This window comes from Oenanthe melanoleuca, chromosome 1 (assembly GCF_029582105.1).
Source record: "Oenanthe melanoleuca isolate GR-GAL-2019-014 chromosome 1, OMel1.0, whole genome shotgun sequence".
In the NCBI taxonomy this organism is placed as follows: Eukaryota; Metazoa; Chordata; class Aves; order Passeriformes; family Muscicapidae; genus Oenanthe; species Oenanthe melanoleuca.
The window spans coordinates 46,707,710-46,732,903 of record NC_079333.1 but is presented as its reverse complement, the minus strand read 5'-3'; the positions used below and the strand labels follow the sequence as shown (position 1 = coordinate 46,732,903).

Here is a 25,194-nt window from a genome sequence, read left to right as displayed (position 1 = left end):
ATAATAGTCTAGTAATTTTGACCCAAAGAAACAATGATCTCATTCCTTGGGAGGGAGGACAGAGTGACAAAATCTGGAGGTCCTGTGACGACACTGAATCTGTTTGTTGTCAAAGCAAGCTATGAAATCATCTGCTTTCCTGCCAAATCCCGCTGGGGAGTAAGCAGTGTCCTCCACAAACACACACTTTGCAGAAGATGGGGACATGGAAGAACCACGTTCCTGCCTCACAGGAGGTGTGCTGCCCCACACCTGTGACTTCTGAAATTGAAGTGTGTTTTCACACCTCCGTCAGCAACCACAGCACTAAAGTGGGCAGAAGCTTTCTAAGGTTCTTTATATATTGTGACTTCATCAAAAATTCTGCTGGAGTAGTGTCGCCAATGTGTTTAACAGTTATTTTGGGAATGGGGGAGAATGAGATCTCTGCATCTTCTCTCAATCAGGCTCCCCTGCCAAGCAGGTAGTGTGTACTTACTGAAATTCTCCATCATTGTTCATATCTGCTAAAAGTCTTTGGTTGTGAGCTACACGGGGGATGATAGGAAGTGAGAGGAAAATTTTAATACAACATTTTTCGTCACTCAATTAAAACTTTTCTGTTCCTACTTAGCAATACATTGTTAAGAACAGTTCTGTCTTTGGAAAGGCCTTCCTCTGTTACCCCTAAAGAAAACTGGAGAACAAAAGGATTTTGTAAAAAAAGGTTGATAATGTATAGCTGATGTTTCCATTCAAGTTCAGCTTGCCTTACATGGAAAAGGAGTTGAACCAAAAGGCTTCTTACAAGCATTTCTACTGGCTTCCAAGTAAGTAGCTACAACAGGTATCCTAAAAACTGAAGTACTTGAAGAACACATATCTAACACAAATCCTAATTTTTCTCTTGCTTTGCAATATGACAGCCAATCTGTGTGTCTTTTCCCAAAGTATACCCTAGCTTGCAAAACACCAAAATTACTAAACAGGGGTTTTGAAACTTCCTCTGCACCGCATAGTTTTTTTCCTGGAGCAGTCATACTGGGCTGTTGTGACCCGAACGTTCTGTGGGCAGAGCTTATGTGCAAGAAATCAAAGGTGTTTTGTGTTATCCAAGTGATCTCAGTGACTGCACCTGTCTAGTGGAGTTTAATTTAAAACAGATTTGAACTTCAGTGAGGTTTGCAGAAGAAGGCATGTTTGTGAAGTATCAGAAGGGATGTGGCACAGCATGAACAAGAGAAGAAACATCTATTGCTTCCGTAAAAAACGCTACTGTCTGCAACTGATGAGTAAATTCTTTTGTATTTCTGTCATCAAGGGTTGCAGAAGAAACCCACTGGAATATGCAAACCTGTACAGGCCTGAGCATATAACTGACAGAGATGAAGAAAAACCCGTACAGGAGTATGTCACAAAATCAAATTCTCCTCACTTGCCTTTTACTGAAGATTCAGCTCTAGACAAGAGCAAGAAATAAAAGCATTACTTTGCTTTCCTTTTAGGTCTGGTTTTCACAGAAGAAACCTTAAAGTTCAGTATGTGTAAAGCTATCAGCTTCTCCACACTAGACCACATAAATACTAGTGCTTTTTACACTTTACTTCTGTTCCATTTAAAGGTTTAAACTTTACATGCAACTCAGAAAAAAACCCAAAAAACTCCAACCGCGAACAAAAACTTTCCCTGACTCAGAAACACTAGTTATGATTTCAGGTAGTGGAATCACTGTCTTCATCTGTCCACCAGTACTTCTTCACAAATGAGTCAGTTTTATAATTAGGGTCATTCTTTAGAAGGATCTTTGCCTTCCATGAAGCACCAGGCCTTGCCAAAATCGCTATTCCTTGTCTGTCAGACCAGAGACCCTTCCAAAACTCCGTGGATAGATTCGGAGAGATCATGATAATTAAGCAGTTATTGAAATCCATTATTTATTCTCGAATATTTGCGACTCTCTTCACTCAAGTTTGTATTACTACAGCAAATGCACTGGGGCAGAGAAATAGTTTTGGATTTTTCACAGCAGTGTTCCTACCAGCGTTGTTCGCACCAATAAAGTGGTGTAAGCAGCGGAGCTGCTCTTAAGGGGTATTTCTCCTGTTCGCGAGTCCTGTACAGCAGCCTGGTGCGGTGCAAGTGACAGTAAAAAAGCAGAAGAGGAGCAGCAGCGGCGGCCAGGTGAGGTGTGGCACAGCGCGCCCCTGCACCGGGATGCCCGGGACGGCGGCGGGACATCGCTGCACCGCTGCTGAGAACTTGGGGGAGCTGCCTGAGCACTGCGCACTGCTCCTTGTCACCCAGGTTACAGAGAAAGCCAGCATCTTCCGACTGATGTTCGCACAGGTGATAAAGCCATTTCTGGAAAAAGAAAGAAAAAAACCAAAAATACCACGAAACAACAGAACAAAGCAAGCGTCCCTGAACCTCGGGGAGGGGGCAGAGCCGCGCACGCCGCCGCGGCAGCGGAGGGGAGTCCCGTGCGCCGGCTGGAACGGGGCAAGAGGAGGCGAGACGCGGGCTCGGCCGGGCTCCCCGCTGAGCTCCGGCTTCCGCGCCGGGGCGGCGGGGCGGCACGGCCGCAGGGGCTGGGGGCGGCAGCGGCCCGCTCCTCCCCTGGGGCAGCCGCGGCGGTGCCCCCGGGGCGGCGGGGGCGGCGGAGCAGCGCGGCGGGGCCCGCGCCCCTCGCAGGCGGCGGCGCAGCGCCGGGCAGGCACCGCCGCTCTGCGGGCCCCGCCGCGCCCGGCTCCCTGCGCTCACTTTTATATTTGCGCGCCCTTTCCCTGCTCCGTGACGTGTCCCGCGGCGCGCCCAACCCGCGGCGCGCTCTGGTCAGGACAATGGGAGCGCCTGGGCCAATCGGCGCGGCGCTCGGCTTGGCGGCGGCCAATGGGCGCGGGGCTGTGCAGAGAGTAATGTTACCAGCGCCGCGAGTGTGAGGAGGCTGCGTATCGATCCCGCGCTCAGCCATTGCGGTGCACCGGGCTGCACAGCGACCCAGCCAGCGCTGGGGCCGGGCGGGCGGCCGCGGGAGCGTCTCTGGGGCTCGGGGCCGAGCGAGGGCTGCGTGCCGACTGTGTCTGACACGGGTGAGTACGCGCCGGGGGCCGCTGGGCCGGCCGGGCGCGCTCGCCCGCCCGCCCGCCCGCTCGCCCGCTCGCAGCCCGGCGGTGAGCCGGCGGTGGCCGTCGTGCCGCCGCCGCTGCGTGACCGCGGAGCGCGGGGCAGCCCCGGCTCGGACGCCCGTACACAAAGGCGAACGGGGCTGTGCCCGGGAGACCCTTTCCCGGGCGGCGAGCCCCCCGGCCGGGGCGGGGCGGGGGCGGCGGGCGACTTCGGGAGAGCGGGGCGCCGGGAGGCGAGGAGCGAGGTGGGGAGAGAGAGAGGCGGGCGAGGGGAGCCGGGCGAGCGGCCGGGGGTCGCCCGCCGCGGGGGGCGAGGGCCGCGCCGTGCCCCGTCGTAAGCCGCTTACACGGCGCCTCGGCGGAGCCATCGGCGGGGCAGGCGGAGGGGCGGCGGGGGCTCGGCGCGGCCCGCGGCGCGCCGCCGGGGCGGTGGGGAGCGCGGGGAAGCGGGGCGCGGGCTGGGGCGCCGCTGGCCCCGCGGCCGCCCGGCTGTAACATGGCTGACGGCAGCCGCGAGCGAGAAAACAAGGCGAGCGGCGCGGAGCAGCAGAGGAGGCGCTCGGGCGGGCGGGGGCGCAGTTCGGGGGAACTTTTTTCTCCGGCAGCCGCCGCTCGCCCGGGCGCGGGGCCGGCAGCCCCGGGGCCGCGCAGCTCGCCGGGGCGAGGGAATGAGCGGGGGGCTCCGCATGGGCTTCTGTCGCGCCGCCGGGGCTCGGGCAGGCGCTGAGAGCGCGCTGGTCCCCCCATCTTTTTCCCCCCCACTCCCACCCACCTCCCCCCGTCTCCCGCCCGCCCTCCCCCGGCTGCAATGGCTGAGCGTGTGCGCCAGGGTAGCGGCGCGCTCACACAAAGGGAAGGGAAGGGAGGAAGGAGCCATGTTCTGTGCGCGGCGGCGGCGGCGGGCGACGCCACAGCGGCCATTCCGCGCCGCCCGGGCTGCGCAGCCACCGCCGCCCCCGCGGGCGGGGGTCTCCGCCCGGCCCCGCCGCGGCCCCTCTCGTTGGGGGTCCCGCCGCCCGGGCTCGCCGCCCCGCCCGGCCGCGGGGGGTGTGGTGGTGGCGGGGGGGCGGGGGGCGGCCGGCTCTGCTCCTCGGCGCACAAAATGGAAGGAGGCTCGGCGGCGGGTGACCTCCTCCGCCAGGAGCCTGCGCCATGGCGGCCGCTCCCGCCGCCACCGCCGCTGCGGCGGCGCGGCCGGCAGGGAGGGAGGGAGCGCAGGCCGGGGCTGCCTCGCCTCATGGCGGCCGGAGCGGGCAGGGCTGGGCGCGGGGCGGCCCCCCCGCCGCGGGGCACGGGGGCGGCGGCGGCGGAGCGCTTTGTCCCGCCGGGGCCGGGGGTCGCCGCCTGCGGGCGGCCGCACCCGGGTGGGTGTCCGCCTCCTGGGCATGTGCTCGCCGCTGCGAGCCCTCGCCTGAACGCGGAATAAAACTTGCACATGTTCTCCCTAATAACGGACTAGATTTTTCTTTTTTTTTTTTTCCTTTTTTTTTCCCTTTTCCGCTTTCTCCCCTCGCACCCCCAGCAGGTCTCTTGAGGGACTTTAGAAGTTTCCCTCTGCCCCCCTCCTAGGGGGAGCGTCCAAAATGGCGGGAAGGAGGAGGCTTTTAAACGGCGGGGTCGCGGTGCCGGCCCGGCCCGGAGCGCCCCGCCGCTCCTGCCTGAGCCCGCTTGTTTACTTGAGAGAAACTTCAACCGGACGTGTTTAGTCACAGAGCAGAAATCTGCTGCTGTCTATCCGCCAAACCGATAGGAAATGCAGCTTCTGTGGCAATACAAGCAGGCACCGCCTGCCCTTTTTTATTTTTTTTTTTTTGTCCTTTCACGCTTTTTTCCTCCTCTTTTTTAAGAGCTTGTCAGGAAATGATTGACTTTTTCCAGGGAGCCGTGAAGAAACACTCCAAATATCTAACTTGGGTGTGAAAGTTTTAGGAAGGTATTCTTCAGTCCCTGAAAGTGTCAGATAGTGCTCGTGCTGAGCACAGCTCTGCTGGCTGTTTGTAAATGTTGTGCTTCTCACTGTGTAGGTTATAACATATTTGGCCAAGTGAGCTGTTTCATTCCTGTATTTTAAGGTATACATGCAAAGTCAAGGCTTTTCTAGTACACATAAAGATGGGTCATAACATATGGCATGGAAAAGAATAAAAAATGTATTTTGTGAATAAGCAACCAGGGCCTACAGGGAAGAGGTAGAAACATGGAGCGTTCAAAGAAAATCAGCAATCCACTGAGACAGGATACTTGGGTACTTTTTTCCTCCTTTCAACAGAATTTATTCTTCCCAAGCATATGAATAATACACCAGTAGTAATTGTGGTGTGCAGTCTCCACTGCAGTACTTGCCTTCAGATTGCTTGGAAGGATAGTTCTTGTTTGCAGGAGACCATAACTGCACGTTTTGGAGGCCCTTTGAGATTTCAGGTTGCTTGCATCCAGGTCACCTCAGACAAGGATGACAGAAATCTTCAGCAGATTTTCCAGAAGGGAATTTTTCCCACTGTATGATTTCAGAATACTGCACGATCCTTGGTTGTGACTTACTTCCTGCCTTGGTGTTTTGAAAGTACAAGTCTTAAAGGTGTCTCATTTGCTTCATTACAGAAAATCAGCAAAAATGGGTAAAGGTGATCCTAAGAAGCCGAGAGGTAAAATGTCTTCATACGCCTTCTTTGTGCAAACCTGTCGGGAGGAGCACAAGAAGAAACATCCAGATGCATCAGTGAACTTCTCAGAGTTCTCAAAAAAATGCTCAGAACGATGGAAGGTAGGAATAGGTGCTTAGGAAAAAACCCACAAAACCTTAAATGACTGCTTTTTCTGAATACCATCCGAGATTGTAAATGATGTCTTTAGAAACTTGGGTTTTGGGTAAGTATGAAGTGCAGTTGTAAGATGAGCAGTAACTCTATATTGTCCTTGTCTTACCTTTAGCTCCCCCAGCTGAAATTTTGGGATGGACTTCGGTATATTTATTAATCTTAAGATACTGTTTTGACCCTTATGTGTCCCTTCTGAGATATTTTGTGATTTTAATTGCCTTCCAGACTATGTCTTCTAAGGAGAAAGGGAAGTTTGAAGATATGGCAAAGGCTGACAAGCTTCGTTATGAAAAAGAAATGAAAAACTATGTACCACCCAAGGGTGAAACAAAAAAGAAGTTCAAGGATCCAAATGCACCTAAGAGGCCTCCGTAAGTAGATTCCTAGCTGTAGGTTGTCTTCTTTGGGACCATCACACTGGTGTGTGTCTATAAAATGGTAATTTTATCCAGGAGCTTCAGAAATACAAGGCTATATGATCTTCCTCACCAGTGGTGTAAAGATAGGTTGAAATTTTAGTTATGAGTGCTAGGCTTTTATTTTCAGGTTGGCTGTCCCGCTATCAAAGTTGGAGTAATGGCAGCCTTTAAAAGTAGATGCAAAAATAGAATGTGTGATTTTGGCTGGTTTTTCTAATTTCTGTTAAGAGGGTAGTTCCAGTGTAATGTGGCAGTAAAGTACTGCAGGCCCTGCTCTTATCACCCCTTGGCTTGAGCAGAATTTTTGATTGGCAGTCACTTTAAAATTGGAGTCTTTTGCACAAAACAGGTTTGAGGGCTGTTCTTCCTCAAAACCAGCTTGGAAAATTAAAACTTTAACCACAACATAAATATAACTGGCTTCAAATTAATCTCCTCCTGGACACCAGTACTTTATTGTGTGTGTATGTATGTGTTTTAAACTGAGCTAATCCTGGAAGGGGCTTTAGGATTCCTTTACAAGCTAATGTTCTTACTTGGGCTGATTCTGTGGTCTGGAAATTCTACTTTTCTAACAAATATTGCAGCCTCCCACCTCTAACAGTTCTGACATAACAGTTGCTGCTCTAGTATCACTTACTTAACTAATTTGTAAAGCTTTTCTCAGTGTCTGGTATATAAAATCTGCCTATCTGGGGATCCTGCCAAAAAAGGGACCAGATGTGCAGCATTACTTAAGAGAAAAGGGTGTATTGAGTTTGCCAAGTGGCTCGTTCAGTTCTGATACCTTCCACTGTAATCTACATCTGTCTCACTTTTAGGTGCTTTTTCCAAAGTGCTCTTAAAGAACAGTAGCAAAGGTCCCAAAAGTTGCTGCTGTAGGGAAGTCTAAAATTTCTATAATTTTCTCTTATTTTTCCTCTGTAGTTCGGCTTTTTTCTTGTTTTGCTCTGAGTTTCGTCCAAAAATCAAAGGAGAACATCCCGGTCTGTCCATTGGAGATGTGGCGAAGAAACTGGGAGAGATGTGGAACAACACCGCTGCAGATGATAAACAGCCTTACGAAAAGAAGGCTGCTAAGCTGAAGGAGAAGTATGAAAAGGTAACACTGATATTCAGGGAGATGCTTTGGGGAGGTCAAGCCTCAGTTCAGACTGTTATTTCCTTATTGTGTACCCTGATACCTGATGCTGCAAATGCTAATGACAGAATTCATTAGATTTGTTGAAAAAGGTTGTATGCAGGGACAAATGGTTCATTGGAGTCCTTTACCTTGAACTATTTGCATTTGTCTGTAATTTTGAGCTGTCACTGGTACATTAATAAATACCATGGGTTCTGTATCATTACTAAATCCCTAGGTCACAGCAGAATTTGAATTGAGTTGGTAGCTGTAAGTAATGCTGGTAAGGAATAATTGGTTCTCCCTAATTTTGCTCATACTGGTGAGCATCCTTGAATGTTAGGATAATTGATACACAGAGATGATTTTCAAAATTTATTCCTGGGAAAATGACAAAACGCAAAGGAAATGTTCATTTTAGGAAAGTGTTTTTCCTGGACCTACTTTGTGTCCATGTCATCTCTAGTAATGAATTTGGTTAATTATGCATATGAAGCAGCTTGTCATACAGTTTTTTTAATTATTAAGGCTGAACCTTGCCGTCATAATTGGAGTTGTAGAATTCTGTTGTGCACACAGGATTGTGCTGTGCGTGGTTTTATTTCTAGAGGCAGGTTGCCATCCCAGTATGTGGAAGCCAAGGGAACAGGAGGGATGCATGTTGGCATCCCATGATGATGCTTCACAAGGGATCAGCCACCACCTATAGCTGGCACACAGCACCAGTGTCCATTGTGTGCTGTCACCTTCCTCTGGGTATTTCTCCTGCCAGTAAACACATCCAGGTTCAAAATTCTAGCACTGCCGCTTGCAAGGTGAAACCTTGGAGCCCTGTTGATGTGCCAGAGAGGAGTTGCAGGTCCAGGAGCTTTCCCACATGGTGCTTTCTGTACATCTTCATGGTAATTGCTTGTACACACAGCCAAGGCAACTCAGATGTTTTTTAAATGATAGAATTATTTATCCTTATTTGCAGATATTATTTTAATTTTTAGTAGCAATGTCTATTTCTTACATGTGGGGTTTTAAGGTGTAGTAATCTTTGCTATTTCACTGCTTGGCCTTTGACTTAGTGGGCATCATACCTTCTCAAAATTTCCTGCTAAGCTTTCAGGGAGTCCAAGAGAACAGTAAGATCAGTGGTGTTGTGTTTATTTAGGTGGGTAATATTTGAAAATTTGGACCATCTGTGTAAATGTGTTGATTTTTTTTCTGTAGCTGGTGTGTCTAAGCTTTGTAGATCAATTCTCCTACCTAATTGTTTTACTGTTTTGGCACAAAGTTGGGAAGTCTTAACTGCTTTTATGGCTTTGCCTCCCAGGTTCAGTTTTGACTTCCCTGTAACAGGAACTCAGTTCTGTGCGTTTCAAACGACTAGAGTAAATTTATTGCATGCAGAAGGTGGCACTGTCTACCCTTTAATCAAGTTCTTATACCTTTTATTTTGTAAACTTATGTTGGGCAGGGTTCAGTCTAACTGCCTTTTGCTGAGGCATAACATTGCAGCTGTTAGGCTGGGTCATTCTGATGTGTTCTGGGTGGCTAATCCCAGTTTTGTGCCTCAAACAAGGGTTTTCCTGTGCAGTTGTATAGGCATTGTCAAAAGTAGGGCTAGGAAGGGACCTTAAGAGGTCTCCCTACTTCATTTCCTTATGGGATAGTGGGCTCAGCTGTATCTTTACCATCAGAGGCAGCAGCTTTTGCAGCCTGTTCCCAGAAGCCCAGCAATGGAGATTCCTTAGCAGCCACAGCAGTGTGCAGCAGCATGGCAGTGTGATTTCTGTGTTAGAGGGTTCCCATTTCTTTGGCTTCAGTTCACCTTGGAGCTGCAGCCACAGCTCCTGGTCCCCAGCAGATGTGCAGACAGGGCAGGTGCCTGGGTGGCTGCTTTCACAGGGGCTCTCTGGAGGTTGCTCAGACCTCTTGCTGGTTAGATCTTTGAGAGATTTTTCCTGCTTTTCTCCTCCAAGGATATTGCTGCGTACCGGGCCAAAGGGAAGGTTGATGGAGGCAAGAAAGTAGTTGCCAAGGCTGAGAAGAGCAAGAAGAAGAAGGAAGAGGAGGAGGATGAGGACGAAGATGAAGAGGATGAAGATGATGAAGAGGAGGAAGAAGAGGAGGATGAAGATGATGATGATGATGAATAAGTCTCTTTTAGAGCAATTTCTTTCTTGTCTATAAAGCATTTAACCCCCCTGTACACAACTCACTCCTTTTAAAGAAAAAAAAAATTGAAATGTAAGGCTGTGTAAGATTTGTTTTTAAACTGTACAGTGTCTCTTTTTTTGTATAGTTAACACACTACCGAATGTGTCTTTAGATAGCCCTGTCCTTAGTGGTATTTCAATGGCCACTAACCTTGCCTGGTACAGTGTGGGGGTTGTAAATTGGCATGGGAGTTATAAAGCAGGTTCTTGTTGGTGCACAGCACAAATTTAGTTATATTTGGGGATGTAGTTAATTTCTCATCTTCAGTTGTCTCTGATGCATCAAAAAATAATTGTTGTTCTGTTAACTGAATACCACTCTGTAATTGCAAAAAGGAAGAAAAAAAAAGTTGCAGCTGTTTTGTTGACATTCTGAATGCTTCTAAGTAAATACAATTTTTTTTTATTAGTATTGTTGTCCTTTTAATAGGTGCCCTTGAGAATCATACATTTTCTTTTCTCTTTTTTTTTTTTTTTTTTTTTTTCTTTTGAGGGGAACTCATCTTTTGCTTTATTGAATGCCCGTATGGGATCACGGGAATATTACAGTTTTCATCTTTCATATAACCAGCTGATAAACAAAGCTTTGATCTGCATACCCTGCATTATCATGATAGGGTAAGAAAAGAAATATATAGGCATATGATGAAAATATTCTTCCATAACTGGAAACAACAAAAATTCAATCTCAGCAAACGGATACTTGTTCAGATTTTTGTGAAATGTAATATTCTATTGCGTTGCATGAGTTTACCAGTCTTGGAGAGTTGAGAAGTATAGAGTTCAATTTTACAGAAACTAAATACTTTGGGGGGTGGGGAGGGAGGGAATGTTAAATTTTGTCCTAGAAGGACCCATAGGAAGAGTGTATGTCCATCTGGTGTAGAGAAATTTACACGTGTGACTCTGTTACCATGTAATGGAAGTTATATTTGTAAATCTCTGAACACCTGGGAGTGATGAGCGTACCTAAAATGTGTAAAGTTAAAAGCATGGAATGACCATATTATTTTTTGGTGACAGGTCTGGTGATGGCCACGGGCTTTATACCATGAGACTCCTGGTAGCAAAGGGCCCACAAGAAATGATTTTTCTTTCTAAGATTTCTATAAATGGTACCATTATTATTTGTTAAATCTATGTAAATTCATATTTGTATTCTTGAAATTCTAGTTTTAGCCCTTTAAACAAAGTTGTATATTGTCTCAAATTGAAAATGAGATAAGATGTATTTTTCCTGTTAGGTTTTATACCGCACTCTTGATGTTTGCCCATTTTTAAGTTAAATATAGTTGTATGGAAAAGTACATTTTATTAAATTTTGCATTAAAAAGTTAAATGTTTATGGTATTACCAACAATGTCTAATTTGGTCAAATGCAGTTCTCTTCCAAAACCAAAGCTAAGGGGTTTTTTGCATATTTAGTAAAACTTCAAGTGCTGGCAGCTGTAACTATTTTCACATATACCTGCTTACCAGTTTGGGGGACAATTCGGCAATTTTGTGGTTACAAAATTATGGTTCTCTTAAGTGCCAGTGTTTAAAAACAAACAAAAAAAAAAAGCATTCTTGTAATTTTACACGCTTTTGTGATGGAGTATTGTTTTGTTATACAATTTTGACTTTCAGATTCTTATTTCAATTTGCATTTATGTATAACTTCAGGAGAAATATTGAACATCTGAAATCCTGGATGATACTAATAAACTAATAATTGCAGAGGTTTTAAATACTTAGTTAAATGGCTCACTTAATACCCTAAGGATTTGGGGGTTTTTGTGTGTGTTGGTGTTCTCAGATACATACATCCCTGCTTTCTGTTCCAAGCAGAAGAGTGATGCTGTTTGCAAGGTCTCCATATAGAAAGGGTAGGACAGACAGACTTTTTTGTCTCCTTAAACTGGGTATTGGACATTCAAATGCTCATAACTGATGACAAATAAATTTTGTGTGCTGAAGGGTTTTTTTGTTTTCCCAGGTCATCAGAGGAAAGTAGACATATTTCTTATTCTTGGAACAAGCATACTTAATAAGATCCCCATAATCTTGTGCCTTTGTTCTTGGTGCTTGATGTTGACAGAAGTAACCTAGAGGATTCAGCTGAACTTAAAAGATGAGTAGTGAGTGCTTCCCTGGCACGGCCTTAGCCCTGCCTTTGACTTTAGCACATTGGTAACAGAGGCTCAAGGCTGGAGAGGGTAGGTAATGTAATTATCAGTGCTGATTACTGAGGAAAAGAAGCCCCTGTGTCTCACTGCAGAGGCCAGTGTTGGGTGGGAGATGCTCCAAAGCTCCCCAGAGCAGCTGTGGTTTTCGTGCCTGTAATCCAGCTGAGCTGGGACATGGATATCAGGACCAAAGCCTTCACTTGTGTCTGCCATAAAACTTTTCTGAAACAGTGGAAGTGTTCCTGGTGAAGAGGAGTGCCATAGGTAGATTAATTCCCTTTTCTAAGGAAGAGCTGCTGAGGGTTGTTGCTGGAAAGGAGCTCCTTGTTCTGCAGCTGTGCTCCCCTGCTAGCTGCAGGGTTTAAATAATCCTCTTGGTCAAAACTGTGAGTCTCTCACTGATAGGTCAGACTTGGCTGATCCAAGATTACTTGGTCCAGGTCAGCTACTGCTGACACTTCAGCGTGAATCTGCCTCCCCTTGATCTTTAAAAGTGGTGCTTGCTGTAGAAGAGGGATAATGAGCGGTGAAATTGGGACTGTTCATGTAGTGGTTCCATACAGGGGAACTGACAGCATTGACATCACTATCAAAAAGCATCTCCTAGGGCTTTAACCTTCACAAAAATGCTTGCTGTAGAGGTGAAGAAAAGACTTTTCCTGTTCTAAACAACAAAAAATTGATCGGTCTGGAGAGAACTTGAATGTTAATATGTGGGAGTTACGATGCCTTGAATGCAAATGGAGCCAGACCGATTTTTTTTTCTCAAGCTAGTCCTGAAAGGAGCTGCAGTTGCACCTAGATATGCTCTATAATTTTAAGCTGTTTTCACTAAATGTATGGACAGTGTTCATCCCTTCTGCTGAGCTTTCAGTCATCACACCAGCTCTAGCAAAAAGCTGAGCTTATTTAACAAAATGTTGCTATCCAGGCAAACGGGCCCCTGGAAACCTGAACTAAGGGGTGTGAAGTGGCTGATTTCTGTAGTTTAATTAGGGCACTGCTGACACGGAGCCTCTTTACAGCTGCCTTTATCAGTGTAACCAGCCCATCCTGAAGGAGAAAAGGCTGAGTAAGAGCTGGGTCTAGGCTTGCTGAAAAGTGGGAAGATGGATTTGAGTGACTCCTCCAGAAGAACAGCCAGGCAGGCTGCAGCCACAGCGTTGGGTTCTCTGGATGGGAGAAGAGCCGAGCTTGGAAAAAACCTCTCCTAATTCTTGCTAGCCTAAGGGTTAGACCTGCTAGTTAGAATAAACATTCCCATTCTGCCTTCCCAGCTATGGCTGACAGGAGATTAAAGGAATAAAGGCAATGTGCTGCGTTGGGTTATGAGTTATTCAATACAGAGTCTGTAACGGAGACATGGCAAAATACAAAGATAGTGTTTAATACAAGAGATGATTTTCACCCTTTCCAGGTTGTGCCAGTGGCAGCTGACCAGCTTATTAATAACAGTAAAATGCCAAATATTTTCAGGCATTCCTCCATTATATTCTTTAGCTTACAAGTCTGTACTTTACTGCAGATCACATATTTTTGGGGCGCTTCAGCAGAAGATAACGATGATATTTTCCTTTGGCAGGCTGCAGCAGACACTGTTTTAGCACCTGAAATACATTCAGGGATGTTTTACAAACACACTGAGTCCAGTGGAGTGCTGAAATGTGGGTGTGTATTGATAAAGTTTTCCCCAGACTTAGCTATTGGATTGCACTCTACATCTGAAAACTGCTTTGAGGTGGTCTTAATTTAGCCTAGTATAGATCCACTGCAAATTAACAGCAGCCTTTATTCCAAAACAATGTACTTGCAGACAAGCTGTCAGACTCTATTCCAATGTTTGAGTAAGAAAAAAGCAGGAAAAGTAAATCTCTGGGTTTTTTTATCATTTTGCTGAAGTTGTCTTGTATTTTTATTTTGTGTATGTTGTGTGTGCCCTGGCTTTTCTTTTGACAGTACTTCAAGCTGAAAAACAAAGATGGATTTTTCTTTTCCCCAGTGAATTTATTATGAAGAATGAAGGTCAGATTCCTCTTACAGCTGCTTTGTGCTGTTGAAAAATACAGTGTGGCTTCTGCTTCGAGAGCACCTAATTTTGAAATCCATCTTGCTGAAGCAATTGCTATTAGAGGTGACCCACAAGAGAGACAAGCCTTCCCTTTTGCCACTCTGTGATGGAATAAAAGACTGGAGCGATAAATTAGCTTAGTCTACCTGTTTGCCACATCAGAAGCTCAAACCTTCCCTGCAGCAGGAATGCTGGAGATCAAGCTAAGCAGCAAGAGGCAGAGCAGCACAGAGCAAGGAGGACAGACAGGCAAATGTGGGGGGTTTTCTAACTACACCTTTTAAAATTTTGCTTCTATTGTTAACAAGTGTTTGCCTTAAATGATGGTCGTTTGGCACAGAGGAAGTTTATCCACGTGCTTCCAGCAGCCTTTCACCTATTAAGGCAGCAAAAGCTCAATTCATGTATTTCTGACCTCCCAAAAGTTCCTCAGTAAAAACAGGAAAGACCAAGCACTACAGCTTGAATGCCTGGAAAAGACCCATCTCCCTGCACATCTTACAGCAGCAAGAGGTCACCATGTAAATGCTTTTTCCAAGAAGCCATTCAAAAAACCAGGCTTACGGAGGGGAAACCGAGGACGTGTGCTGCTGTCTTTGGCAGGGGCATTTGTTACCAGGGATAAAAACAGTTTTGAAGAAATGTCTGGGAAGACATCCCTGACCCCTCCTGCTCCTTCCCACACTGAAATGTAAGAAAACAATGAAAATAATACCTTTATGGGAAAAAGTCTCCCTTGCCAAAATGCTGGTGTTGACCACACTCTTCCTCATCCCAGCCCAGGGGAAAAATGTGCATCCCCTAAACACTGGCCAGCAGCACTACAGGTGGTGTGGAGGGCATTGATGGCAACTGGGGGGTCAGTCCCAGCAGCCCCCTCCTTACTGCCTGTTCACTCCTGGTGTTGGCAGACACTGAGTGTGAAAACTGCTGGGAGGATCATCAGGTCATGCCAGGGCTGGGACCTCACCTGGCTTTGAAATGCAGAGGGAGCAGGAGCCAGCCCTCTGAAAACAGCCACGTGGTTAAAAGGGAAATGAGGGTGCTCTTTAAAACAGCTCTCAAATTTGTATGGTGGTGATTCCTAGAAGAGAGAACTTTCTTGCAAGACGTGCGCTGGTAAATGATTGAATAACAGTGACTCATGTTTTATTATCAGACTTGACTGTGGCGGCGCTTACGCTCGCTTCAGATTTGTTGACACACATTTCTCCTGACGCCTGCCAATAAGGAAAATGCTGTGAAGCAGCACTGTAAGGTAAAAATGGAACTGGAAAATGCAGTGATCGCAGCCTGAGCCCCCGGGCACCGGCGCAGCTTTTGGGAGCAGAGGGGTTGGTTTTGCAATACCAGCCGCGGATGGAAAGTGCTGGTGGGTTTCTGCTCCAGAGGCTCGGCACCCACGTGGGTTTCACAGGACTAATCCCTTGGAAGCTGCCTGAGAGGATGTCTGGTCCCAGAGTCACACCCCGGGGTGTGTGAGTGGCTCCCGGTGGGAGGCTGCCATGGACGAGACCCCTCCTTGCACCAGCCCTGCTGCGTCTGAGACTCCTGCCAGCGCTGCTTCCTCTGAGGTGGAAGAAGGAAGCGATCTATTTTTGGGGAGCACTCGCACCAGATGTTCGGTGATGGCCACGCTGTCTCTGTCACTGCAGGCTCTGCCTCCCTGCCCCTTGCTCCTGCCCTGCGTGACCTCCAGCCCTGCTCTGGGAGGAAGGAGCAGTTCACCTCCCCCAGCTGGATGGGGATCTGTGACCCCTGCTGCACGGGAGGCTGGTCCTGCTGCCAGCACCCCCAGGCACTCGATGCCAGTCCCGTGGGGCAGGTCAGGCACACCCCAATACCGGGACCCCAAATACTGGTGTTCCACAGACCCACAGCACAGGGCTGCTGCAACATTCCCAGGATGTGCCTCTGCCTGGGCTCGATGTCCCTGCTCTGCTGGCCTCGACACTGGTCTCTGAGTCCCCTGTTCCTTCTGACGTGGGTTGTTCTTTTCATCTGAATCATCCACTATGACTTTGGAGCACAATGGAGCTGTGATTTTTTTCGAAGCCGCCAGCCTGCAGGAAACAGAAGGTCTCTGAATAAAAGGGAGGCTCTTGTTACAACTTCCCTCTTATTTACTGTTCCCAGTAGCAGAGCAGCAAAGGACAATGAATGAAATGGAGGATTAATCACGCGTAGCGCAGGAATACAAACAGGGAGAGTGCGCGTCCCAGAGCTGCTGCAGCCGTGGCTCGTGCCCGCAGCGAGCACGAATCTCATCACTGGGACTCTGCATCCATCAAAAAGGCCAAAAGGCAGAGGAGGCTGCACAGGGGGGTTTTCAAAGGTGAACTTGCAAACAGTATTTTCCATGGACTTTTCTCCGTTCAGTGCTCGCAAAACTTGGGTTCAAGTTGATATCCCCTGTGCTTAATCGTTGGTCCATGACTTTTGCAGAGGAAACTCCCTGTTTTCCTAATTTTATGCATTAATTTTAAAACAATAAAAGTTCAGGACAACTCCTTTGTCCCACAGAAAACTTTTAAAAATGCTTTACAGAGAACCCACTGTGCTGCACAGTGTGTAGCTCTGCTCCTAAAAGGGGGGTGTGGTCATTAGCCTTGCTCTCTTTTTCACTTGCTTTTGGGTTGGTATCCAAACAACAAAGGATTACTAATCATGTTCCTTATTTATTTTTTTAATCAGAGAGTTTAGTGTATTTGATTTCCAGCTATAGATTTTAGGCATTCACCCCAGCCTTTGCAGAGGTGTTGAGCTCAAGTTAATTGGTAATAAATTAACCTTGGGAGGTTGTTTGTGTGAGGCAGATTATGTGCATGCAGCTTTGTGAAGGTTTTTAGTGAAGCAAAACATGGGAAAGAAAGGTGGAAACAGGGATGCATAACAATTCAAATTGCCTGAAATGCCTGTAATAAATAGTTGTTTTATGTATTTGAATATCTGTGTCTGTCAGGTAAGTACTGTTGATTTTTTGGCATTGGGAAGGTAAATTTATTGTCATGGTTGAGGTGGAGTACATAAGTGTAAAAGTGAAAGGGATGCTGCTCCCCATCCTTACACAAAAGCTCCAACAAACCTCCTAACTGTTCATTTTACAGTTCTCTTTAGAAAACATACATGAAAAACTTCAGGAAAGTTTATTTGGGCCACCTGCAATAATAAAATTGAAGTGACCCAAGTCTGAAAATAACACCATATGTCTCCAAGTGAGTATAAAAAGCCAGAGCCTGGGATATATTTAAGCTAAAGTCCAAACCCAGCCCATGTGTGTTAACACAAGGCTTGGAGGATTATGTGAATACAAGTCTAGGTGACCAGAGAGGTGGTGCTACTGAACTGATCCTAGCTGTAACCTTCTGCCCAGACTCTCCCTGGGCCTGGGAGCCTGGGGCAGGCACTGAGCAGCAGGAGCCCTGCCAAAGGCTCCTCCTGGCCTTGTCTCCCTGCCCTCCCGGGGGCTTTCCAGCTTGCACTTTGTTTCACTTTCTCTTTCTGCTGTGCAGGGCTGTGCTGCAAGGGTTGCAACATCCTCTCAATTATTTATACTTCTGTAAATAACACATGGAAATCATAACAAAATATATATTCTTTTCAATATTAGGATTAATTTTTTTTAAATGCTACTAAAGCCATGCTGGTGCTGCATTAAACTAATTGGTGCTATTCTTTTACATGCCCTAAATGTTTTTTAAGAGGGGAATTGCATTAACCTGTCAGCTGCAGCTTCCCTGTTTGCACACAGCAAAGGCACTGCCAGCCTGAAGCTGCCTGGTCAGGAGCAGAAGGGTGACCCCTGCAGCTCCCTCCACCCTGATCTCCTGCACCTGCAGCCTCCAGCTGCCTTAATTTGCCAGTGGTTCCCTGGTGGGGAAGAGGAGGTGAGGAAGAGCTGCCTGGGGTCTTTGGTCATAGTATGAGTGCTTCCCAGACAGGTGCTTCTTTGCCAGCCTTTGGCTGTACCTATTTTAGGGTAATTAATAATAGACAGCTCCTGAGCAACCCAAATATAGACAGTCTTTGGAAATCCAGACAAAAAATTCTGGGAAGTTTGTGGTTTTATTCCTTCTACCCAATACAGCAGAGGTTGGAGGATCTCAAGTTAGGATGGGGGATTGCCACTGAGCCCTGCTTGGTCCCTGCTCTGGTTGCATCCTCCAGGTTTGGCTTTGGTTTGGGAAGCCTGTCCCAATGCTTGACAAAATGCTAATAAGTGTTTTGCTGCATTTTTTTTCTCTTCCCCCATAAATTTCAAGTTTCAGCACACTACTAGCAGAAACTTGATGAATCTTCGTGATAAGATTCCCAAAATTTATAGAGCTTTGCTTGCTTTTGGTCTTGGTTTTGACTATTCCAGCAAGTGACCTGGAATTGTATAAAATTGTAATTCTACAACAGATTGAAAGAAGTAGGTTATATATTGTTCTGAGGTCTGAGGGTCTGTCCCTGCCAGAACTCTCACAGGCTTTAGTTTCTCTGGATGTAGGACCCGTACCAGGAGCCTTAAACCTCAACCCTCAAAATTAAGGGGAATTTCTGGAAGGGAAGGTGTGTGCTCCATGTCTCATCCAGCCAGAACAAGGAGGAGCACAGGCTGTGCAGGTCCTGCCCTCTGACCCAGAGCCCTGTGCCTCACTCCTGTGTCCCCTGGGGTGCTGCAAGTAGTAGGAGCTGCACGAGGTGGTGACAAGTCCCCAGCATTCCGGGTATTTGATCCGAGGAAATCACCAGGCAGCCAGGAAATGTCAAGATTACGTCACATGCATAATCTTTAAAAGCCCTGAAAAGGAGCTTGTTAAAGTCTGTGTCTCTGCAGTGTGATCCCAGCTCCTTTCTGTTTTGCTCTGCCCTTCCACTTTATGGGAACAGGCAGGCAAATCCTCCTCCCAGATATCATTTTGCTTTTCCCTCCTTTCACTTACAGCCACAGCCTTGCCACTGACTGGGGCAGGAGGAGCAAGTCCCCACTTTGCTGGGCTCCCAAAGGGAAGATGCTGGGATGCCCAGGCCTGTGGGATGCAGCTACAGCCCAGCTTTCTGCACTGGGAAAGAAGGGAGAGAACGTGGAGTGGAGCTGCTATCCCTTCCCCTTGTGCTTGCTCATGTTCCCAGCACTGCAGGGAGGTGCCAAAACTTCACAGAGCAAAACTGCACCTCGTTATTCCACTGATTCTGCAAAGCTACTAAAGAGCATCCAGCAGGGTATGTGACCCACACATGTTTGATTTCTTTTACAGTTTCTGTTTTGATATATGCTGGATGCGTTTCTGTAAAATGAAGATTTATTGGAACCTGGAATTTTATGACTTTAAGGTTTGCCTGAGTCCAGATTGTGAGTTTCTCCTTTTGGAAGAGGAGGTTTAAAAGAGCCCATCTGCCTTTGGCACTTATGAAACCCTAGGCCAAGGATGACACCTTTTCCCTGAAGTTCTACTATAATGTCAAACAAAAATTTACCATCAACTATTATGCCTTCCATATGCAATGCCCTGCTGCAGATACAGATCACAGCAATCGTGTTGGCCTTCTCTCTTTCAAGTTTTTATCTGTGCCATAAGGAAGTCAGGACTTGGTGTAGGGTCCAAGGAGGAGCAGCAAGGCAGGGAAAACCCAAACCATATATAATGTAATGGCAATGTGCCTTCACTTGTGCTCCTGATTTTTCTTTGCCCTTTCTGCCTGCAAGGCTGAGGAAAGCAGTGTGTTTTTAAAACACAGTGCTGGTGTCAGGCAGCTCCAAGTGCTCTGGTAGGAAACAAGCAGCATCCAAGGAAGCAGAGCCTGAGCCCAGCTCTCTGGTTACCACGACATAAGTAAACAAACAAGTTTATCACAAGTAATGAGGGCATTGTGCCAGTTTCAGTTAAAATAATTAAATAAATGAAAGAGAAATCAGCCCCGAACCAACAAATCATTACAGCGCGAGGAAAGTACTGAATGAAATTGATTGTTCGTGCCAACACCAGAAATATATCTTGTCATAAACTCGGGCCTCCACATCTGCTTCAGCACCAGTGGATTCTTTATAAACAGCCTCTTTAATTTTATCTAACAGCCTGTTAGCAGACATGCAGTCCAAAAATACATCTCCTTTTCTTCCTCGCGCTACCCTGAGCTTGGCAGGGCACCAAACATGAGGTTCAGCTCGTAATTCAAAAAGGCCCTTCTTCAAGCATTGACTGAGCTTGATTTAATAAAAATCCTGTCCAGCTTCCTCTGGGCAGCCCTAATGGGATGCAGAGCCTGGCACTTCTCAGGGGCTGCTCCAGACCTGCTGTGTGTTGGCCAGTGAGATTTTTTTGTGGTGAAACAATATTGCTCTGTGGTGGAGTTGGGGAAGCGGCTGGTGCTCTCCAGAATGTCTCCCCAGAGGGGTGCACAGCTTCACTTTCAGCTGTGCCACCCTCTGAAAATGGAAGTGAGTGGGCAGCACCAAAGAACAAAGCAGAGCCACAGCACAGGGTGTGCTGGTGCCCCGGTAGCCCTGGGATGCCCCAGTGCCTTCCCCAGGGGAAGGAGAGGAAAGCATCACAGCCCCTAAAGTCACTTCCAGCCCCTGGGTTCTCCTGGGGGGAGGTCTATCCATGGTGTCCCCAGTGAGGCACTGGCAAGCACTCGTAGGTGCTCCTGAAGGACAGACTGGCCATTCACTGAATAGAGGGGTGTAGCACTGGGGCTGGTTCCCAGAGGATAGCCCCAACTCCAGAGGCGGGACAAACACCTTCACACCTCCTGATGCTGGTGCTCTCAAGCACAACACTGATTTTCTGGCTGCTGACTGCCTGGGAAAGCTGGAAGGGACATTGGCTGACTTTTAATGCCAGGACAAGAGTGGCTGACGTCACCTTAGAAGATGAAATACACTCCTGCTGTGAGGACTGCACCAAATTACAGGCCCAGATTTCCCAAGAAATTAGTGCAAGAAACACCACACAACATCACATTCACTGCAACACAGGAACTCATTAGCTGGGTAGTTGAAAATGTTAATAATTATCCCATTTGACAAACCAAGATATGGATTTCAAGCCTCAAAGCTTGCTGTGCTAAAGAAATATTAATGGCCTGGCATGTCAAGATGTCCAGGGGAAAAGGATGTTTAGCAGTTTCTCCTCGTGGCTCAGTTGTTTATTTAAATTACTTGGAAACGAAACCAGCAGCAAACATAACCACTGCTGTTGTGAGGTGTGGTTAACAATAAGTAGATTTTATTTAGCATTACATCAAAGGATGAAATGGAGTGAAATAAAGGAAAGGGAAGTTTCTTGAGTGGTCAGTGAGCCAGATCCCAGTGCCAAGACATGGAGGAGGATCAACAGAAATCCTGCAGAGCCCATCCCGTCACTTGGTCGTTCTGACAGGAAAATAAGCAGCACAGGTGTCAGTGAAAGGGAACTACAGCCCTTGGCAGAGGATGCTGCAGGTTTGTAGTGGGGGAGGGACTCTTTTGGGTGTGGGGGATGCTGGTGGCACCCTGGGGTTTTTCCTCACCTCCTGGGAGGGATTTTCTGACTGGTCCTTGTGGTTGTGCCAGGGAGGCTGCCAGCCCTCAGCAGCACCTGACCCAGCAACAGGGAGGGATCTGGGATTTGCTGGGGGGCTCGTGGTCCCTCCAGTCAGGTGCCAAATTTCACTTTACAAAGCATTAATCCAGTGGTACCTTACTGATCTGAACATGGCTGATGCCTTTCAATTGAATTTCAGCTGAATATTTAAGAGAAACAGATCAAAGGCAAACGATTGAACAGAAGTGGGTTTAGCTGCCCAGATGTGAGCTGCAGTGTCCTCACCCTTCCCCTTATGTGCTACAACAGGGTGTAATTCAATCCTAAAATACTGAAAATCCTGAAAATCACATATTAGAAGGTATTTATTTATTTATATAAGCATCTAGTCATTAGCAGTGTCAAAATGCTGGCAATACTGAGCATACTCTGCAGGAGTTCTTGTCAGAGCTACATTTCACATCTCACTAGCATGGGCTCAGATAGCCCCTGCTGAGGGGTACACACAGGTCTGCCTTGCACCTCTTTTTTTGTCCAGTCCAGTGATGGGTGGGGTCAAATGGAAAAGCCACTTCTGAGTGAAGAGGTCTAGAGGGACATGGTGGGCAGGAGAGCAGGATGTGAGCAAGCACAGGCACCTTTACTCAGGTGGTGGCTCTGCCATCTTTGGAGACTTCCTAGAGCTGGCTTGATGGAGCTCTGGAAGACCCAATCCCTCTCCAAAGCCCTTTCAGCCTTATTTACTCTCCCTGGGGCTTGCAGGCAGTGACAGTCAGGCTCCAAGCATTCTATGCAGGTTGCTCTTAAAAGCTCCTGAAATCCTTCTCCCAGTGATGGCTGGAGGAGCTGATGCTGCAGTAGGAAGGAGGAGGCTTGAAAGGTCACACCAAGGCTGCAATTTCCAAATAAGTGTGAAGGAACTGGATGCCTTAACACCCTCCAACTTATACTGTTAATGGAGTGTGCCATAAAGCTGCCTTTTCTTTACCTATTCAAGGAGAATTAGAGGGAGAGACCTCTTAATGTTAAGCAGAAGAAAACTTCCTGGCTGTGAAGGCTCTTCTTCCACACGGGAAGGTTGCCTGCAGAAAATGACAGCTTGTGGACAAACTTGGGTCAGAGTGGCTGCAAAAGCAAAAAAGTGGAGGAAGGGAAATGCAACCTCAGATGAAAATGAGACAGTAAATAGAGAAATAGCCAGTCTGAGGCATCCATACGTTTTCTGGAACTCACTTCCCTCCTTTTCCAGCATTTTGCTGAGCACTATAGCAATATTCAAACCATTATTACATTAAGAAGTCTTTCAGCTTTTCTGCCTGCAAAAATAGTCATCACTTGTAAATTGAAGGCATCACTCTCTTATCTGGTGTGCAGCCAGAAGGGCTGGAAGCAATAGAAGAAGTGTGAACTTTCTCCTTCATCTCAGAGAACATTAACTTCAAAGCCAAGCCATAAACTTTCAGATGTAATGACTATTTGTCCAAAAGAGAAACACACCACGTTGATCAATGAGTGAAAGGTATAAAACACAGAGGTTACATTTGCTCAACACTTGGGAAAAATGTGTGGTTCTGCTTGGGTGTGTGGAGGGGGGAGTTCTTACTGAGTTGTTTGGGCAGGCAGGCCCGGGGGGCAGTGTCAGGATTGCTGTGGGTGCTTGTAGGTCCAGCACAGGGTGGTTTCTGTCCCAGAGAGGCCGGGCTGCCGTGTCAGAGTTGCCCCGGCACGCCCTTGGGTGCAGACCTTCAGCACCCAGTGGGGACCTTGTGGTGTGTTAGCAGCCACACTACTCTGCTTTTCCAATAAACCATGGGAGAAAAATCTCTCAGCTGCTCAAACAAAGCATTCAGGACCACCAGCACTTCCTCCTGTGTCCTTGCTCCAGCTGTGTGAATGCTGACTGGAGAAAACCCCCCGTGGGTGCACTGCCTTGTCCCTGAGCATCGCTGAGCTCCAGAGCATGGGTCCAGCAGTGCTAACACAGCCAGGCAGGTGTGCTCAGAGATTTCAGACACCTTTAGTAAGACTCTCCACGTCCTTATTCCTATTTTTTAAATGTGCTTTCCATTTTTCTGATGAAAGTTCCATGGAAGTGGAGAGTAACGATGTCTTTTTGTTTCCATGACTTGCATATCAGGAATTTAGAGGGACAGAAATTTATATTATGTGACTTTTTTGCCAAAGACAACCATTACTTTTCCTGATAACATGCCTTGTCCCCTCACCCACTAGGGCTTCCAGGAGGAGTCTGGACCCCATCCTCTGCCTGGGCAGTGGGTGTGTGACCCTTGTGCATGGCACACGGTGCTCAGAGTTTGTAGTGTTAATCAACTTTCACTTTGTAGTGTTAATTAATTCTTTGGTGTAAGTGTTTTTAGAAGGAGTAACTGGGAGGACTTGCTGCTAGGCTCCAGAGCTGGGGAATGAGGTCCAGACCTGTGCAATTCCTGTCTGAGGATGGAGAGGAGGAAGTGCCAGAGTATGAAGAGAGATTTTGAAAGGTCTGTAACATCTTCTGCCAACATCTTTTTTGGATCAGCCCTGTGTGAGCAAGTGAGAGCCTGGAAGAGCCGTGTCATCCTTGAGGACAGCTGGGCTTGCTGGGGGGCAGCTCCATTTGGGATGGGAGGCAGAGTGCTGCTGCCTCTGCTGGGGGGGAAAAGAGATGGTGGGGTTGCTGATTCCACAGGCTTCAACAGCATCCTGCTTTCCCCCTGTGCTGTGCTTGCCTGTCCCCTAACTCCTCTTTGAGGTGCCAAAATGCCTCTGTAGGGAACCAGAGAGCAAACCTGAGCCCTTCTTGCTCACCACACATTTCTGTGTCCCCAAATCCCTGTTGGAGTGAATGGAGCTGGTGGGGGCTGCTCGGGTTCCTCACCATATGGGTGGTGTTGGGAGGAGATGGTGGCTCAGCTCTTGAGGTTTCTACCTGCCCCTAGATGTGCCCTGGCCTCCAGAAGGTGAGTTATCTTCTCCAGGCTGTCCCCTCTACCCTCCTGAACTCCAAACTGAGCTCCTCCCAGCGTCCTGGGGAACAAGCTGTGGGGATGGCCATGAAATGCTGGAGCTGGGGGTATTGTTGGGGGTTGAGATGACATTCAGGAAATGTAAAGAACAACTGTGTGCTGAATCCATCTGGTCACCCTCCTCCTTGTGGCATATCACCTGCCCCACCTTGGTCCCACTGGAGACTCCAGGGACAAGGGCAGATAATAGTGGGTAGAGGTGGGGCAAGAAGAGCAACAGGAGGGCAGTTAAGTAATTTATTTCAAGGGGCAGCTGGCTTTACCCAGTTAAAACCAGTGCAATGCCAGCAGGCTCCACATTCAGCAGATCCCCAGAGGTATTGTGAAGCAGTGCTCAGCCTCACCTGCAACACTTCTGCTTGAGGGAGGCAGCTGGATGCTGGGCTCCTTTTCCACTGTGGAGCTGTACCTGTGCTTTGTAGGTGTGTTGTGTATTTAGGTCTGGTATTTGCAAAGGGATCCACTGCAGCAATCCCTTTTATGTGCCTGGAGTCCCATTTTCTACCTCCACTGGATCATGTCCTGGGCTTCAAAGCACATGGGGAGCAGTGCTGTTTTATTGCATGGTCATAAAGCAATGGCCCTCCTCTGCTCCTATATGAATAACAAATAGTAGTTATATCGTTATATTTTTACATGGAGGCCTGCCAGGGGCTCTTTTTGCATTTGAGACTCAAGATTTACTCTGAGAAAAAGGAAGCAGAAACAGGACTCGTGACAGTTTAGAGCTGGCTGTGCAGCTGTGCTGA

At 47.5% G+C, this 25,194-nt stretch overlaps 1 protein-coding gene and 1 long non-coding RNA gene across 2 annotated transcripts; one reads left to right on the top strand and one right to left on the bottom strand.

Moving 5' to 3' along the window:
• The first annotated feature begins 2,847 nt into the window (after positions 1-2,847).
• On the top strand, positions 2,848-11,634 carry HMGB1 (high mobility group box 1). Its single transcript, XM_056500641.1, has 5 exons — positions 2,848-3,068; positions 5,706-5,868; positions 6,149-6,294; positions 7,270-7,444; positions 9,436-11,634. Exons 2-5 carry the CDS (start codon positions 5,719-5,721, stop codon positions 9,610-9,612), a joined length of 648 nt encoding a protein of 215 aa, XP_056356616.1. The 5' UTR covers positions 2,848-3,068; positions 5,706-5,718; the 3' UTR covers positions 9,613-11,634.
• A 10,132-nt stretch (positions 11,635-21,766) lies between these two features.
• On the bottom strand, positions 21,767-25,194 carry LOC130257782 (uncharacterized). The gene is made up of 2 exons (XR_008841382.1): positions 24,790-25,194; positions 21,767-24,068 (listed from the first exon to the last, which is right to left on the bottom strand). It is a non-coding gene; the product is annotated as an uncharacterized LOC130257782 (long non-coding RNA).

Coding starts and splice junctions, on each gene's coding strand:
- HMGB1 (XM_056500641.1), top strand. CDS start 5,719: ATGGGTAAAGGTGATCCTAAGAAGCCGAGAGGTAAAATGTCTTCATAC. Junction 5,869..6,148: donor AATGCTCAGAACGATGGAAG/GTAGGAATAGGT, acceptor ATTGCCTTCCAG/ACTATGTCTTCTAAGGAGAA. Junction 7,445..9,435: donor TGAAGGAGAAGTATGAAAAG/GTAACACTGATA, acceptor TTCTCCTCCAAG/GATATTGCTGCGTACCGGGC.